The 18,684-nt window shown below is 39.1% G+C and overlaps 2 protein-coding genes across 6 annotated transcripts in view; one reads left to right on the plus strand and one right to left on the minus strand.

Annotated features, from left to right (window-relative positions):
* The window catches only part of DUSP14 (dual specificity phosphatase 14), an 86,801-nt gene that overhangs the window by 24,478 nt on the left and 43,639 nt on the right, over positions 1-18,684 (plus strand). The window lies entirely within an intron of this gene.
* The window catches only part of SYNRG (synergin gamma), a 62,523-nt gene continuing 44,739 nt past the window's right edge, over positions 901-18,684 (minus strand). For 3 of the 5 annotated variants that reach the window (XM_054008194.1, XM_054008193.1, XM_054008191.1), the window contains 8 exons: positions 15,750-16,349; positions 15,191-15,354; positions 13,605-13,658; positions 12,708-12,804; positions 10,959-11,107; positions 6,992-7,102; positions 6,462-6,497; positions 901-5,140 (listed from right to left, as the gene is read on the minus strand). In XM_054008194.1, the coding sequence (XP_053864169.1) occupies positions 5,009-5,140; positions 6,462-6,497; positions 6,992-7,102; positions 10,959-11,107; positions 12,708-12,804; positions 13,605-13,658; positions 15,191-15,354; positions 15,750-16,349 (1,343 nt within the window). In that variant the 3' untranslated portion in view covers positions 901-5,008. The remainder of the gene's footprint in view (positions 5,141-6,461; positions 6,498-6,991; positions 7,103-10,958; positions 11,108-12,707; positions 12,805-13,604; positions 13,659-15,190; positions 15,355-15,749; positions 16,350-18,684) is intronic. The other 2 variants (XM_054008197.1, XM_054008192.1) reach the window with 1 other exon arrangement.

Raw genomic sequence — 18,684 nt, forward strand, 5'->3', positions numbered from 1 at the left:
ATTTATTATGAGGCTGGTCTCGTTCCTACCCAGAGACTGGATATTAATTTTCCAATAATTCAGCGTAGAAGAGTCAAAGCCAAAACATTATGCAGTTCAAGCAATTCTGTTTTTTCTCCCCATCAAGTTATTTTTGCTGCATAATCAGAAGGCCTGCACCAGTTGTTATGCTAAAAGGCACAGCATAAACTTATTCATGTTAAAATTCATTGAGTTGTTCCTAATTTTGTACTATCAAATCAATGTCAAGGCTTATAGACTAAGCAGCCTTGAGACTTTATGACAGCACAATCATTTTTCTTCCAGGCTTTTTTTATCATTTTTATCATAGGACCTATGGGTACAAGTGACTTATCGGTAACTGTGCTTTGGGTGTTGTGGATATAGCTTAGAAATAAGGGCATCTTTGGCCACTAGACAAAAAAGAATATTCACTCCAGTCTAGCATAGGCCTATGGGGTGCATTGTTATCCACTGACCCGGGAAAGCACTTAAGCACATGTTTAACTATATATGTGCTTTGCCGAGTCAGAGCCAGACACAGGTACTTATTAATGCTACCACCAAACTCAATGTGTCAGCTAGCAAAGTGTTTGTTTCACCTGTATTTAAACAAGAACTACAGACAACTTTGTTCAAAACATAGTATCTGCACAACACTTAAAATAAAGATCAATGCAGTTCCCAGGTATGTTTTGCTGGTAGAAAGCTCTCAAATCCCCCATCATAGCAGGAAAGATTCCATCTCATTGCTGTATTTGAGTGGGAAAGTCCCTTCAGAACCCACCTAAACACATAGCCAGGCTCTCTCTCAGAGTATGAAGGGTGGTGTGTCAATGTGAATCAGTAACACATCGCAACACTCTACTGGCTGCATCCTGCAACAAGTCACCGTACAGATTTGTCATAAATAAAGAGTTCTTTATTGAGATCAACATTTCATTGAGATGCAACAAAGTATTTATAAACCGTTGCAAGAATACGTGAAGTAAATCATATATTAAAAGGTAAAGTAGTAAAAACTATTCTTACCAGGTTTAAAATACCAGCAACTACTCCAGCACATCACAAATTAAAAGAAGAGGATTCACTGCTATACTAATCACAAAGCCTTCTACACAAGAGAAATGTATATTCACCCAAATGCGGGAAGAAACACAACTATTACATTTATATTTGAACATTGAGAATCAGAATTAAATAGAGGCCCAGAGAGCAAAAGATATTTAAGAAAAAGTAGTTGTACAATAGCAGCTTTTATTGAAAAGGCATCCTTTTTGTTCCAGGTCTCGTTAATTTAACATGTAACTAATTAGGAAAGAGTGTATTTCTTGGGTTTTCACAAGCTTCCTTTTCTTAGACTGTACTTCATCGTAATTTCACATTTACTACATGGTTTTCCAAGAAAGAGCTACTCAATTTAGTTCAAAATTAACTTAAATAAAAACAAACTGCTGCTGGGGTTGAAAATTCACTGGAATGTTCAAGTGCAGAATGTAATAATTAACATGTAACAAATAAAAAAAACTTTATAACAAAGAGGTCAGAAAGATTGCTGGGGTATTTAAAAATTCACATGACAACCAATTTATCAAGAGAGATCTTGGTACAGTTTGATTTGTCCCTAATGCCTATAAGTACTGGAAGGAAAGATTACTTTAGTATATTTCAACTGAGAAAATTAGACAAACCACACCGTTAGGAACTTAAGGAGTACAATATAGAAAAAAAAAATTAAATTAACCAATAAAATAACCTGTTAAAAATCAAGACACACAAAACACAAATAAAAATAATTTTCCTTAGGCAATCCCAAGGCAAATCCAGAGAACATGTACATTAAAAATATTCACTTTCACAAATTCTGATAATGAAACAAAAGACATCCAAAAAGAAATTAATTTACAGTTCTAAAACACCATAGGCCATGACAAAAAGTCTTGTGCGTTAACCTACGTTCAATTAAAGCAAGGGAAAGTGGTCCGATACAATCCAGTGTAGAAAATATTGTAACCTTGGATACAGTTTCCAAGGACACCGGGCCCTTGGCTAACAGTATAATAGCTCAGAAGCGGAATGCAACACTGAGTCGTTTTAATGACTAGGATATGTAAGTGGAATGATCCTTCTTGTGCAATGCCCTTATCGGTGGTATCTAAAGTAAAACATTCACGTCATGAGAACCCTTTGAAGGTCTTTAGAAAAATGCCTTTTGCTTGACATGATCACTTTAACATTGCCTGCCGCTTTCCCATTCTGTACAGAGCAGGGGACTACTCCAATAAGCTCTACTGTAATTATACTCGTAAATGCCCTTTCCCCCTATTTATGTGCCAAAGACATGCTGGATACTTCTAGCAGAGATAATGTATTTGCTTAACAAGCGGGTACATTAAAAAAAGAAGGTAATTAGAATCGACTTTTGCCAAGTGCAATGACCAGTACTGTATTTGGAATACAACTTTGCTGTAGAGTTTCCACACTGTAACTACTTTAGCGTGGGCCATGCTCTTAAAACTCATAGGAGGGGTGACAAAAAGAAGAAGAGCTGTGGAGGAAGCCCATGCTAATAAAAAGCTTCCCTTGTCCCAATACAGCATTTATACAAGCTATTGCCTTGATTCAGCAGAGTACTTAAGCATGCAAATAGTGCCATCGCTTTCAGAGGTACAAATCATGTGTTTACAGTTAGGCGTTTGCTTAAGTCCTTTGCTAATCGGGGTCTAAGGGTCCGATCCTATAATAATAATAATTTTAATAATTTTATAATAATAATAATCCTGCTAACTTACCACTGTAAGTCCTATACTAGTCAGTGGGTCTACTTGCAATAGTAAGCACAAGGCGTGATGAGAAGTGTATAGCAGCACATGGCATGGCAAGAAGTGTATTGTCAAGGTAAAGCAAGAAATATTTGACGAGGGAGACAATTCTCTGGTCACAAAGAGCTGTTCTGAGGTCTATTGCACTTATACAACACAACTAGTAAGTAAAATAGTGGCCAGTCAATCAGAAATCAGCTTGCTTTGATACACTTTGCACAGCAGAAGGTGGGTGCTGACCGTTATTGAAAAGCTGCCACTTGATTAGCTTGGGTCTGATACCAGGAGGCGCTGTATGTTACTTATTAGATGAATAAGCAGGTTTCTGAGACTACAAAGATCTATTTTAAATTTAATTTCTGTAAACAAGGGTCATTCACCTAGCATTCTTATTAGCCAAGATCTCTTTCATATGGTATATATTAATCTGTGACTAGAACTAACCTTTTATACAAACCATCATTTTTATCCCCTATGCAATTTTGTTCACAGGAAATCAAAACCACAGGTCAATATTAGCTATTTACTTAGAACAGAGACAAGGTTTGCTTTGACAGCTGATGACATCTTGGAAAGAAGGAAGCTTCTCTCAAGGTCTGTTTGAGAAACTAAATCAATGAACGATGAAATCATCAGTTATACCGAGGAAACAAACAGCAACTCTTGCTTTCCTCACAGAGTCAAAACTAAGAGGCCATATAGTGGTAAGGCCCTTTTGAAACAAAAGCACATTTCCATTGGATTAAAAATTCTGTAAAGCAATTAGTAATTCAGAAGTTCAAGCATTGTTACATTCTTTCTGAACTGGGAAGTTGTCTTCACAGCAAACTTATTTTATTTTTTTATTCTGCACTGTCACCTTGATGTTGTATCTAAAGAAAGAATCCTATACGTCTAGATTTGTGAGTAACATTATGTGATAGCCGGATACATTAAATCACTTACTGTCCAGACAGCAGCGCTGGCCATAAAGCACCCATGTATTTTGCATTTGTGCAGTCTGGTGGGAAATCTCGAATTCCAGTGTGAAAAAACTAATATCTGTCTGAACTATGAACTCAAAGGCAACCAGTGCCATCAGTTCTGGGAGTCTGGGAAAGAGCGAGTCTTGATGGACAATATTAAATTGCATGAGATCTGCATAAGAGTCCCATCAAGAAAAGCATATTTATACACCACAAATGTGTAGTGAAATATACAGGAGTGGGCATTTGATATTAGTGGGGTATGATTTTCAACATGATGTGCAGCAACTTAGTTATAGGATTACAAAATAAAGGGCGGAGGGCTAAATGCATAATACATCATTTTGAAAGTATATCCCTTTATGTCTGCAGTTGTAGGACAAGTCCAATAAAGGGGTAAAAAGGTTTGTCTAGTATTTACATCAAAGTAGAAGAGACTGCAAGTTTTAAAATCCAGCTGCCTGTACTGAAGCCTAAAGATAGGGTACGAAAAATTTAGATACAATGATTTTTCTCCCAGTTTTTTCTCCCAATACTAACCCACTAAATGTATGAATAAAATGTATTCTGTAATTCAGAACAATAATTCTATAAATAAACAATGGCTCATTGCAACCTAACAATCCAATTCCTTCTAGATCAATAACTTACTTCTCCTTGAACATTACTGTCACTTCTTGTGCATTGTAATACTGTAGGAGCAAATATCTAAGAAAAAACACCACTCTGGGTTCATATATTAAAATTAGAGGAAAGAATAGTTAGCAAATACACATTTCACGCATTTGGTTAAGGGGCCATTTCAGTTTAAACACACACAACCTAGTATTTCATCTCTTTCTTGAAACGGTAAGACCTATTCCACCTCATGCGTCAATTTACCTTGATTACCACAGTGAGTTGCTACATCTCAAAAAGTGCTAACCCATTTCAGCGTGAGAGAGAGATTGCAATGCCATGTTTTATGGCACAGTGCAAAACTCTCTGATTATTTCTGAAAACCTCAATGATGGCTTGAACCTTCCAGTGAAATTCTTCATGGGGATCTCGTATGAGAGAGTGGTTTTGACCCATTGCAGTACAGAAGAAATGCAGAAATGAACATTTCACTACTCTAACCATTGCCCAAAAAAGCCTTCAGTGTTTATTCCCCTACATCACCACCATCAAGACCATGTCTTGTCATTGACGGACGTGATCCCTCCTTCAGTGCAAGTCCTTTCAAAGCAGGTCTGGCAAAATGAGGCCTGGAGGTTTCGGCTCCACACAGTTGATCCAGAAGTTTGCACAGCTTGCGTGGTACTGGTGTCCTCCATAAGCCAGTTTGAAATGATCAGTTTCTGAATTAAAGGCCTAGAATAACAAAAATTGAAACAAGTGTGACAGTCCCATCTGCTCAGTGATGTAAGAGCTAAAGAGGAGATCAGATATCTGTGGATGTGCTTACATTAAGAAGGCACCTCGACCCTGTCACTCTATAGACACCATCCTCAACTCCAGAAATGGACCAAATGGCAAGCAAAATTTCATTTTAGTCTGCAAGAAGTTCTGAAGGGAGACCGCATCCCCAACTGCAATGGCTAAAGCTGTAAGCTTCAGGTTTTAGTAGTGGACATGTACTGAATGGTTTGATTAGTATTTTTACATTTGACCTCAAACCTGGGAGTTGATCCAACTTGCTGCATGCATCTTTCACTAATTATCTTCTATAGGTAGGAAATAGTACACTGTACTGTACCTCAGAGATAGCTTGTTTGGCCAGCCCATAACTATAGCATTTCAAATTATTTCATTCACTGGGCCAAATTGCTCCGTGATTTAAGGGGATGCAACTCCTCTGATCCCAAAGTTGCGCCTGCTTACTGCAGGTCCAGGTCCAGTTTGGTCCAGTGTCTTCTGTTAGGAGCAGCTACTTTATAAGAAAAGCTTTTTGAATAAAGAGTGAAAAATCTATAAACAAGATGAAGAATATCTGATGGGGTTTGATGTAGTTGTTGCTAGTAGGAGATAGTGCTTAAATGTCTGAGTAAACAACAACAACAAAAGCAGTGATAGGGCTTATTTTACATAAGCTCTTTTGGGGAAAAAGATGAAATTTTTTCCCCGTTCAACGACAGAACAACTAGCAGCTTTTCATTGTAATTCCCTATTGCAAGGCTCTCTTGAAGAGCTCAGAGTTACCTTCTGGAATACTGCTGAAAATATATTTGTTTAAAAAAACAAACAAACCTGCAAAACATTTTTACTCTGGATTTCTAAACCCACGACAGCCTTTGTGTTGTCCCAAAGCAATAGCTGGAGCATCACTTTGTAAGACGACAAAAGGTCAAAGATTATCTCACACGAAAGCTACAGGTCTCCTTCCACAACAAGAAACCAGGAAGCTGTAGCTGTTCAGAAACTCACCACAGTGAATTATCTACCACACCACAAAAGTAGTACAAAAACAGGAAGTTATTCACGATATACTGGCATGCAGACAACACAAGGGGGAGGATTCGAGCATGTGTTAGTTGATCAAATTGGATGTTACAGTCACAGAAATGACTATAAGAGAAGGATTCATGATTGGTACAATTGAGAATGACCACGGAAGGCTGGTCACAAGTCTTGCCTTCCATGCTCATAATTAAGAGGATGAATCTATAAAGAGTATCGTTTTACTCGTTCGTACTTTTCTAGGATGCTCTTCCACAGGTTTCTCTTCTTTCTGAAATAACGTTGAAACCAAAAGATCAACAAAACTCCCGATGTATATTAATTGGTTGGCTATTAATCGCTCTCTCTCTATTCTGGGGTCCCTCCTCCCCACATTGAAGGCAATGACCCCCTCCTGGCTTCACAGGCACATTTTAAGGAAAATTCATTATAAGCTTTTTTTTTTTTTTTTTTTTTTTAAATAATCTCAGCTTCCAAGTCTGTTCCCCATGCTGCCCTTTATAAATGGATTTAACACCTCAGCCTTTATACACAACTGTCACCAGTTACATCTCTCCCATGCCTGTTGAGCAGGGTGTGTGTGTGTGTGTGAGAGAGAGAGAATCTTCCAGATGATGTGGTAGTAACAACATTTGAGCCCTGCCTACAATACAGATTCCACCTTTCCTACTATCGGTGGTAAATTACAGCCAGGACGTTTGTTAGCATAGACTAGGCATAGATGGAGAGTTAAAGTAGTAAATGCAAAATGGGTTTGGCACTTACTTTACTTCTAGAATCCACATTCAAGAGGCACACCCCACAGGCGAGATCTTGGGCATTTTTAATTCCAGGACGCAGCATACAAGAAGAGAAATCCAATGAGTTTTCATCTGGCTACAGAAATAACGAGACAGTTGGGTTTAGGCAATTTCAGTGACTGGGAAAAAAAATTCACACGCATTATGACAAATTACTGGTGGGGCTGCTGTGAAGGGGCATGAAGCCAAACAAAGTCACAGGGCAAAGATAACATACTACACATGCCCATAAATTGATGCCCACTTTAATCAAAGCCATTAGCATATTTTCAAACTTACTATGTAATCTCCATGGACATTAATTTACCACATTCAAGCACTTGAAAAAGGATTAGATAACAGAGGAGAGAATATTTGAGTTTTATGTTTCCACTTCAAAAGGGACCACGCTTCTGAAACCAGAGCACAAGTAGCTGTTGCTATACAATTCTTGCATACCAAAGAGAGGGCTGAGATATACACAGGTAGGCAACAAATTATTTGCAGTTATAAAGATGCCATGGGATAAATTACCATTGAGGCTAGTGCAGCTTCTAGATGGGAAACTAGGGTTAACCAGATCAGTTTATCACTCACAATTTTGCACTAATGTCTAACCATAGCAGGGCAGTTACTAGTCAAGGATTTTCCTGTATCTGGAATGAGGGCATATCAGTACACAGCTGAATATTAATGGCTGGCCAAACCAGGCAACAATTAAGAGGGCTAATTGTTTTATTTTGTATATTAGTTTATGTTATGGAAAGGAGTGTGAGGACAACTGTGTGTTTAAGCAGAAAAGAGATCTCAGTATGTATTAAAGCTTTCCTGATGCACAGTTTTACAGTTAGGTGACAAGAGAAATGGTCAGTGCAATTTTGCATTTGGGTGGTGTATAAACACTGAAGCTCGTTTGAAGGATCGTTGTAACGTGTAATGTTTAAACAATCAAAAGCAATGCATAGAAATACAAATGCAAGAGGCTTTTAAAAATTCTTTAAAACAGATGCGTCTAGGTATTCTAATCACGATCCCATAGCTGAACAATTTAAGAAATAATTGGAATCTTGAAAAAAAACCTTTAATCTTTGAGTAGATCAATCAAATGAATAAAGGCACTCTAATATTTGTTTATCAAATGCATGAGTGAGCAAATGAGAAGGTCAAATTGTAATTTGCAATGAAAAACCATAAGCCTATGCATAAAATTACCTTGTAACAAAATTAATCCTTTAAATGATAAAATTAACCTTTTCAAGCACATGCCTGTGAGGTAAAGGACTCATACGTACTTAATTGGCACTTCTGCTCCATTTGGAATCCATGATTGTAATTTTACAGGAAGGTATGTGCCATACATTAGGTACCAAACAGACCCATTATCTACTTTTTAAAAACAAAACCAAAGCCAGTCATTTGCTATTGGTTTAAAACTTAAAAAATATGAGTGTAGATGTTGTGGAGATGTGCTGCAATATTCTGATCCTCCCGTCAAAAACCCTACTAGCATGTTTGAAACTAGTCCTTATCAAATAGCAAGAAACCTGTGTTTTGGGGAATGAACTGTATTTGGCTACGCTAGTAAATGACTGGTTAAGGGCCAATATATGGGTTGGGAATTGTATACTGAAGTCAGATGTTTAAAACAAAACAAAAAAACCCTTGATTGTAACTCAGGATGAAATTTCACACTTGTCAGTAGGGAGTGAGGTTGGTGGGTCAGGGAGGGAAGGATGGAAGAAAGGAGAGAGAAAAAAATGTGAATAATTTATTCTAGGCCTCCCTCAACCCCAACCGAAAAACCACACAACTGCCTAAGCCTCATAGAGCAGATTTCCTTCAGCTCCTGGCTTCAGTGGTAGAATTTTCTGATGTAATCTGCCTCTCTTTGCAGTAAGATCCCCCCTGAGCGAAACCATTTCGCAAACCTAGTAAACACGGTTTTCCTTGCCCACCAGAGGCAAGAGTTTTCCCCACATGCGCTGTGCTCACCAATCATAGCATTTTGCTACATGAGGGCAAAGTTGCGACAAAACTGAATACAGAAACATGAAAGCTGCCGACAGGATCATGTGCACAGGGATGCACCACACCAGCCAAAGATTCTCAACAGTTTAGGAGTGATGGTTTCTTTTTACATCATGACCAGACAGCAAGGCAGTGACACAGTTCTATACATCTTTGTTGCCTTTAACTGGGGAAAAAGACTTACTTACCAAACAATTACTAGTTGTATACTGTACTAAGGCCAGACTGTGACATTCTCACTCACATTGAAGAGTAGCTTACTCCACGAGTAGTCCCACTGACGTCAATAGGACTACTAGTGGAATAAGGTTCTACAGTGTGAAAGAAAGGGAATCACAATCTGGCCACTAATTACGAATACTCTGAAGTACTTACTAATATATAAATACTTAATACACCCAATTTAAATATGAAAGAATCCTGCATGAATGTTAAAACATCTTTTACGTTCGAAACAGCATTTTTGACGACAACTATCTACCTTGAGAGGAGAATGCTCATCACAGTAGGAGCTAGGTGTCCACCGATACCTCAACCTGTCCTAAAACTGAGCAACAATATTTTGATGTTATCAATTGTTGCATTAGATAAAGCCAGTCAGAATCTGACAAGGTTTTATTAAGATCTGTTTGCCACCAATATGTGGTACTGATGAGGTGGGAGAGAGGAGATGCCCATTATTTGTCGTCTCCATTTTTCAGGGACTGTAAAAAGTTTATTTCAAGTGAAAAGCCAGCATACCAGATCTCACCTTGCAACTACTTCTCGATAAAAGCAACAGTAGGATTTTTAATATGCATGATTACTCTGCATGCAGGGATCTGTGAATTAACTATGCAGTGATACGAGAGAGTATTGTGGAAATGATGCATTTATTAATGCTGGACATGATGCATTGGTCTTAATCTAAGGATTAAAGGCTCCTTCACTATGCACTGAGTTCAAAACCACCATTCCAGTGGGTCATGTCAATGTCCCCCAAATTAATGATTCCCCAAAATGCACTGAGCCATTATTATGGTTAAGTGCCTGCCAAAAAAATCCATTATATACCTGTACCCATCTCTCTATTCTACACCAACGTTATTTAATTGCAACCAAAGATGACGGTTGAAAATGGAAAAAGCTTAATGGAAAGTTAGAATTTTCTTGCCTTCTATTTTTAAATTTTCCTCTCTCTCCCTGCCTCCTCATCACAAAAGGATTCTCCTTCACCCTGTGCCCCAAGTAGCTCTTTCTTTACCCCATTACCTCTAAATTCCCTGCAAGCGTGGATGCCCCTTCTTCTCAAATCACCAGCCATCTAAAAACTACATAGAACCATTCTTCATATGGTATCAACAGCGCTCTCCCAATTGGCTACCCAGGAAGCTGTGAGAGAAGAGAAGCACTTCCTCTTCCACCCCAGAGCTCATGAGTTGCATCTGGCCATGGCAGTTCCAGCCAGAGGAGGGAAAGAGCTCAAAACAAGCATTATTATTTAGTCTGCAGCATTGGCCAAAATGGGCTAGGCACCTTCCAAAACCAGAGCAAGACACATAGTCCTTACTTGGAAGATCTTGCAGTCTAGTCAGTCTCCTGCAGAGCAACGCAGAGCACTAGAACTAGGGAAGCTCATTGCTGGAGTGTCACGAAGGCACTTATTTTTCCTTTTTAGATTCATGTTTGTCTAATTTAAATCACATTATGAGAGGATACAGCGTCAAAATCATTAGGAAATGAGGCAACCCCACCACCTTGCGCGCACACAGTATTTTTCACCTGAAGAGCTCAACCCGATTCACAAAGTTGCCGGTTACCCTCATTTTACAAATGGAGAAAATAAGGAACAGGGAGTTTAAGTGACTCCTCCAGGTGTCATAATACATAACCATACATAACGCTCCATCCTCTGTAACAAAAAGGCAGCTTAATTATGGCCTTACCGTTAAAGCTGCAAGTGACATGAAGCTTATTAGGTTGTTCCATACTTTATCGATGTCCTTTAGCAGCTGTTGGAGTTTCTCACTACACACTGCGGTGGCCTTGATACCCAGTTCAACTCGTTTTGTTACTCTATAGACCTCAACAACCCCTGTCAAAATTAGAGTGGTGAATTATAGGCAAGTTGCTAACTCCCAAGCAGAGCACACTAGAGATTCCCAAAACCGAGACTCAGAAAGAGCACCTCATAGACATTGTACACATTTTGAGAAACATCTGTGACCACCTTAAACTGTTTCAAAATTACTGTGTTATACAGTAACTCCTCACTTAAAGTTGTCCTGGTTAACGCTGTTACGTTGCTGATCAATTAGAGAACATCCTAGTTTAAAGTTGCACAATGCTCCCTTGTAATGCTGTTTGGCAGCCGCCTACTTTGTCCATGGCTTGCAGAAAGAGCAGCCTGTTGGAGCTAGCTGGTCGGAGGTTGGAACCAGGGTGCACCGGCAGCCCCCCATCAGCTCCCTGCTCCCTTAAGTTCCCTGTGCACTCCCCTAAGTTCCCTGTATGGCAGTCGCCCAGCAGGCTATCAATTGCCAGCAGTTCAGCTGTCCCTCCCCCCACTGCCATGTGCTGCTCCTGCCTTCTGCCTTGGTGCTACTCCCCGGAGCCTCCTGCTTGCTGTGCTGGGGGGAGGAGAGAAGAGAGGGGCTAATGTCAGGGTGTTCTGCCCCCCCCCCCGCTCCTGCCCCCTGCTTACCCCATTTCCATAGAACCGGGGGGGGTGGGGAGAAGGGGGACGGACACGACAGGGCTCAGGACAGAGGGAGCTTGCTGGCAGCAGGGGCTGTCTCAACTTGCTGATCTACTTAAAAAGGCAATGTACTTAAGAGTGGTGTCAGTGTACTTAAAGGGGCAATGCGCATCTCTCTCTCACACACACACACACACAGGGTGTGTGTCTCTGTCTGCCATGCTGTCTCCCCATTTGTGCTGCCTTGTAGAGTGTGAGGCTACATTAACAACGTGTTAACCCCTGAGGGCTCAGCCGAGTGCTAGTTCATCATTTAGCAGTAAAAACAACGCGGAGTCTTGTGGCACCTTAAAGACTAACAAATTTATTAGAGCATAAGCTTTCATGACTCACTTCTCCATACATCTGAAGAAGTGGGTTTTAGCCCACAAAAGCTTATACTCTAATAAATTTGTTAGTCTTTAAGGTGCCATAAGACTCCTCGTTGTTTTGGTTAAAACAGATTAACACGGCTTCTACCCCTCTGAAATTTAGCAGTAAGGCATTCCCTGGGAAATATTCCACCCTCTTACACCCTCTGACTCCTCCACCTCAACCAAGCTTCACAATCATCATTGCTGTGTACAATATTAAATTGTTCATTTAAAACTTATACTGTGTATACACACACACACACACACACACACACACACACACACACACACACAGTCTTTTGTCTGGTGAAAAAAATTTCCCTGGAACCCAACCCCCCATTTACATTAATTCTTATGGGGAAATTGGATTCGCTTAACATCATTTCGCTTAAAGTCGCATTTTTCAGGAACATAACTACAATGTTAAGCGAGGAGTTACTGTATTCATTTGGCTAAAGAGTTACTCATCATTCCAGTTTGGAAATTCATTAAGCTAAAGACACCATTTGGAAACAACTAATAACATCCTCTTATTTTAAATGGGGGAACACTTAATGTAAGAGACATAATAAAATGAAACATACCTAATAAATATTCCATGCCTTGTGCCGACTGGATTACTTCAGTGCAAACAGATGAACTACTGATTCCATTTAGGGTATCATTTGCCTTCTTAATGACCTAGCAGAAAGGATGCTGGTAACACCACCAGTTTATTTACCTTAAAGTAACTTTTACAAACAAAATTTCAAAAAAGAGAGTACTAAAGAGAGATTAATGCAATTAGCAGGAGAGTTGGTATAGTCCATCACATGGGTTTAATTTGTTCTTGCTTATAACTATATACAGATCAAGGTAGAAGAATGGCCATGTTTAGAAAATTCAACTCATCCTCATTTAACTGTTCTTTTTGCTGATGGAAATGAAAGCATGTGTTCAGAAATTTTGTTTAAAAATGATGTTTGGCAATGTTTACTATCCATTAATCCAACAAAACACCACGTCAAGGAGGAGAACTATTGTAGCTGAAAACATAAGGGCCTAAGATACCAAAAGTGACTAGTGATCTTGGGTGCCCAACTTGAGACATCTTAAAGGGGCCTGCTTTTCTGAAAGTGTTGAGCCTCTGCCCTCTGAAAATCAGGCCCCTATAAGATGTCTTCTATGATTCTACGTCTCAAGTTGGGCTGCCAAAAACTGAAGCACCCAAATAAACTAGTCACTTGAAAATTTAGGCAATGGCTAAATTCACTGTAAGTAACAAAGAGCAAGATACTAGCTTTATTTGATAAGGTGACATATCAGGTTAGATTAAGTATGTGCTTATATAAGTTATTTGTTTTCTATTGACACATTAATTTTTAAATCACAATTCATACAAGTCCATGCATATCCTGTCCAGATGCTCAGAGTCTGAAATAGTGTATCAGCTGGTATGCATGGAAAAGAGGAGGTAATTTTGGTAGAGGTTACACACTTACTTGTAGGGCACTTTCCAAACATCTCTGCCACTCATATGCATACCTCTCGCTTTCCTATTTGAAAAGAAAAGGATAGTCTCAATTCTGTTCCTAAACTCTTTATAGTTTATTATACTTCAGTTGAATGGGCATAGAAAAGATTCTGTCTCTCCTTGTATGTAATCTATTTGCAGACCAACCATAAATGTGATTGTCCTGCATTAATTTCTCATTTTGGTCCGGTGTTCATACAAAACAGCAGACTGTCACTTAACGTTATGAAGGATGGATTTGGGAAAAAATATTTTGCATCTTTTTCCACACAAGCAGGACAACCAATAGAAAGTAAATATTCTCTTTGTATCTTAACTGCAACGTTTGATCCACAGGAGCTACAAGACAAATTGAAAATAATGAAAGAAGAAATCAGAATTGGTGAAAGCACCAATTGCAAGTGCCTACCATAGCTTCATAGGTCACAGGGCTGCATATTTGTTATTGAGATGTGGAAGAATGGAATCCAACTTTTACAGAGTGCTTTACATTTTCAAAGCACTTTACAACCAATTCTTTACACAGGTGAGTGCAGTAAGTAAATACAGTATGGACAGACACTAAGAATCTAAGTGATTTCCCAAAGCCAGTGGACCCAGGGCCAACACTGGGATTACATTTTAGGAATTACTGGTTTCCAGACACAGCCTTAGACCACTTGATCACAGTGACTCAAATGATTTCAGGTGATGTGTCTAAAACACATCATGTTTCTACCTAAAAATAAGGAAGCTGGACATTGTCTGTTTGATTAAAGATATTTATGACTGTGGAAATTAAATCTTAAATAGCAGTGTTGCATGAGAAGTTACATAAATTGATTTTCCTCCCAAATCAACCTAGTGAAACTTAATGTGTCACAGAGGTGATGCGAGTCATCAAAAAGAAGTGGACCAACTGTGGTGCTCTAAATATCCATTTACTGGCAGACCTCGTGAAGCCATTCTTTCTACAGAAGATTATTTCTATGCTGTCTTGGAACCCTGCTCAGAGAAAGAGGAGCTGTCCAAATAAATTGGGGAACAAAAGGAATAAAGGCACCTTTCCAAACATATGCATTTATAGGCTTCACACAGTTAGCAACTATATGAAGAATCCCCTACCCCCAATATTGTAATACACCACAGTTCATCTGGCTAATTATCCTTTAAATGCATCTTACCAATTCCTCACAGTTTAGAACAGCTTTGTTTGTTATACATGTGCGTCTAGTCAAGTGCAGGGATGTGCCACAGAAGTATAACCAATATACCACCTTGACTCTACCTATTACTGAAATTGGGTAGCTGGCATGAATGTTTTAAACAACAATGTATTATTCATTATTCCTAAAGCACCATACACGTGGCATGGAGCTTTATAGACAGCGAGCCAGAAATCTCCTTCTCCCGCAGCTTACAGTCCAAGGGCCCAAACCTGCGTGGAACTGAGCACCTCTTTCAGGAACATGACCCAAACTGTAAATCTAACTAGAATCTCAAACAGCTGGAAGTTGGGATATTTTTAATATTGCATTGGTCCATGCCTTACTCGCTTTCCAGGCCATTCCTTACCTCTACCTCCCCAGTCAGATCTTTATATTTGTCTCTGATGACAGGCAAAGCAGGCTTCTCACTCAAAGTATTTGAGCGATCTCTAAACGGTTGCTCCAAAGCTGGTGAAGGAGAGGAACGGCTTATTTCTCTGTCACCCAGACTCAAGCTCCTTTTGTGAGACCCTATAAGAAATTATATTACAAGCTAATTATTTACAGCAATAAAAAAGCCCTTAAAATTAGCGTGGTGCTGCACTGACAGCCCAGGAGAATGAAGTTCTCTGTTCACTTAGCATATAAAACAGCAGTGCAACCTTCCCCAGGCAAGGTGATGAGACTACAGTTCAACCTTCAAGCCCATTCAATGCTTACAATTTTTGGAATGTATAAAACAAAAAATAGTTAACTGTAAAAGGGCTTGATCCAAATCCCTCTGGAGTCAATGGAAAGACTCACATTGATTTCAATGGGCTTTGGGCTCTGGCTCCAAAGAGAAATCTCTCATTTAACCATTGATGGAAGTAGCACAATATGCAGATAGGAGCATATATGCGGTGAACCACCCTGAACATGCTCACCTTGTACAGAGAGGTCAAAGGTAGCAAGCTCACTCTTGATCATTTCTTCACTAGATTTCATCTTGCCTTGCGAAGTTGCCACCAAGAAGTCAAATTTGCTGATTTTTGGCTTTTCGCTTTGGAATTCTCCGAAGTCATCCATGCATTCTTTTGCCATTTCAGATAAGATACCATTGGTAGCTAAGTCAACCTCTGGGCTTGCGTCAACTGTTGCTGACTCCTTCGCTTCTGACAAAGGTCTTGAGAACTCTCCAAAGCCTTCAATCTCATCATCACTTTGACAGCTGGACCTGGGACCAGGATCTTTAAAGTTCGCGAAGGCTGCAAATTTAACATCCTGTAGAACATCCTCAGTAGAAAAGGTTGTCACTTTGGAAACTGTTGTCATGGTAATGTTTTCTGAACTGCCAAACAAAGTCTCCTTCTTCTGAAGAACTGAAGTAGCTGAAGAGGCTCCACTTCCTGAAGAAAGGACAAAGGAAGAGAGCTTCCTGCTCTGATGAATGTCTTCTGTGTCAGACCAGTCATAGCTTGCAAGGCTGCTTACTGTGGAGCCACTGTTATAGTTTCCAAAGGGAGCACATTTTAAGTCATCTATATCTGAGAGAGAAACAAGAACGCACAATTACAGACTCTGCTAAGGTCAAGCAGAACTCCCTACACTGTACATAAATGACAGCCACTAGTTGTAAATCGCCAAGATCCATAAGAATAGGTGTATTGGGTTTGCACTGGTGTAACAATTAATTATGAGGTTTAATCTAGACCTTGCAGGAAAAATAACCTTAAAAATTGCTATGTACCGAGCTATAAATTATCTCTACTTATATTAAGTGTAAAACCTTGACTTCCTGAACATTAAGTATCACATGGGTAGCTGTTTTAGTCTGCATCCACAAAAACAACGAGGAGTCCAGTGGCAGTTTAAAGATTAACAGATTTATTCGGACTCCTTGTTGATTTCCTGAACATTATATTTTATATTAAACTGTAGGTCACCATCTTCATTATACATACCAGTAACAAAGAAACATACTCAGTAAAACGAATATTTCCAGAGAGTACATACTGTACACGTTGACAATTTATTTTCGTAGTAAGCTCGTTAGAGAAACGACAGGCAAAATGTAAATGTTAGCAACCCAAATATCTTATCAAATTAGCAAAATTGACTATTAGCCTAGCTTTCTCCTCCCACTTCAGTGCTCAGAATGTGCCCCAAAGAATAAATACAAATATTACTGTATGTTATGAAGATGTTGTAGGCATGTAAAAAAACCCACTAGTTCTGTTCCTTTGAATTATAAATGAGTGAAGTGCTGCATGAATCGGATTGTTGTTCAAGCATACAAGTTTCAGGAAAAATACGAATGCTGCAAAGATATTTGTTTTTGCTACATGTGTTACTGATTTAGACAACTAGATAGAAAACCAACCACATTACACAAATCTTCAATCAAGCATTTATACTCACCCTGTAGTTATATGGGCCAATATGTCCTGTTGCTGCCATAAATGGGTGTAAAAGAGGCAAGAGACTCCGTTTGCTTCACTAAGCCCACCAAAGGAAGCTATGCAGTGATTTGTTTCTGCCAGGCTCTGTCTGTTATTCATTCAACTTTTTTTTTTAAATTTAGATTGAGATTGTTCCATATGGGGAGGCATAAAAAGCCAGGGGCCATATAATTTTTGTGAAAGCATTTTTAAAAAAGCTATGGTTGATGTTTGTTTTCAGGCTTTAACAATTGTCATTTTGGATTAGACACTCAGTGGCTGCTCAGTGCCCTGGGTAAAATGGTCTCAAGATAAAGCAAACAAACACACATTCTCTTAGCATCATTTTAGCAGAGGCTGTTCTGATAAATATTTTGGTCCTGACTGGCTTGCGTGCAGTAACAACAGTTCAGGTTTAATAAAAAGATAGTGCGGAAACAAGTTGACATTCCATCTGCCCTTTTAATTCAATCACACTACGCTAGACTGAGGATTAAACCCACTTTTACAAAACATTTCTGCCTTCATTTATTCATTTTACTGGAAGGGGAGAATATACGGAGCTTCAGGCTGCTTTCCTGACCTGACCTGATCCACATACATGATTAATCGAGAAGTCCAGCAATTGGAAGAATTGCAGGGAAGTTTAATTGCTGCCAAAACAAAGTGAGGAGCTCCTTTGCATTATATCTGTGAGGCATAAAGTCTCACAGATTAGATTTTTTCCTAAGAAATGCCGTTTGGGCTGCTGCAGCATTTGAGTGACTGATTGTATTGTCATAAGAAGAAGAAGAAGAATACATGATGATCATATTATGAAGATCTGCACAGTCTACTGTGAGTGGCTTCTCATTTTGGCCAAGGAGGAGAAGCAGATCCTAAAAGAACACATCATTGTATTCTTTCCCCTCAATCTGACTCCTGGCTCAAACTCATACCAAGGGCTTGGATTAGAAACCAGAAATCCCAATCCTTTGCTCTAAACAGTAAACCAAGCTTCTACTATAATCTCCCTGGCAAAGGCAGCAAGAAGATATTTTAATTCTTTAACAATTAAAGGTTCAGATCCTGCAATTGAATCCACATGCACTGGGGTCTGGCTTGCATAGATTCAGATGTAGGCTCGGAATTTAAGAGCTCCGTTCTACAAATGCTTACTCGTTTGAGCAGTCCCATTGACTTCAATGGGATCATCTCAGGTGAGTAAAATTTTACAGGAAAGGACCCTTAGAAAATATAACAGACCCTGGGTAAAATTATTTTATACCTAATACAGAGCCAGAACAATTTATTAAAAAAGCCAAGTAATGAAAATAAAAATATGGATGTAATTCTAAACGCCATAAGGCAAACTAGGCATTATCATAAATACTGCTTTAGCCCCTTTGTAAAATCGTTACTGTTTGGGTAGCACGTGCATTGCATTGTCACTCAAAAGTCC

This window comes from Malaclemys terrapin, chromosome 18 (assembly GCF_027887155.1).
Source record: "Malaclemys terrapin pileata isolate rMalTer1 chromosome 18, rMalTer1.hap1, whole genome shotgun sequence".
Lineage (NCBI taxonomy): Eukaryota > Metazoa > Chordata > Testudines > Emydidae > Malaclemys > Malaclemys terrapin.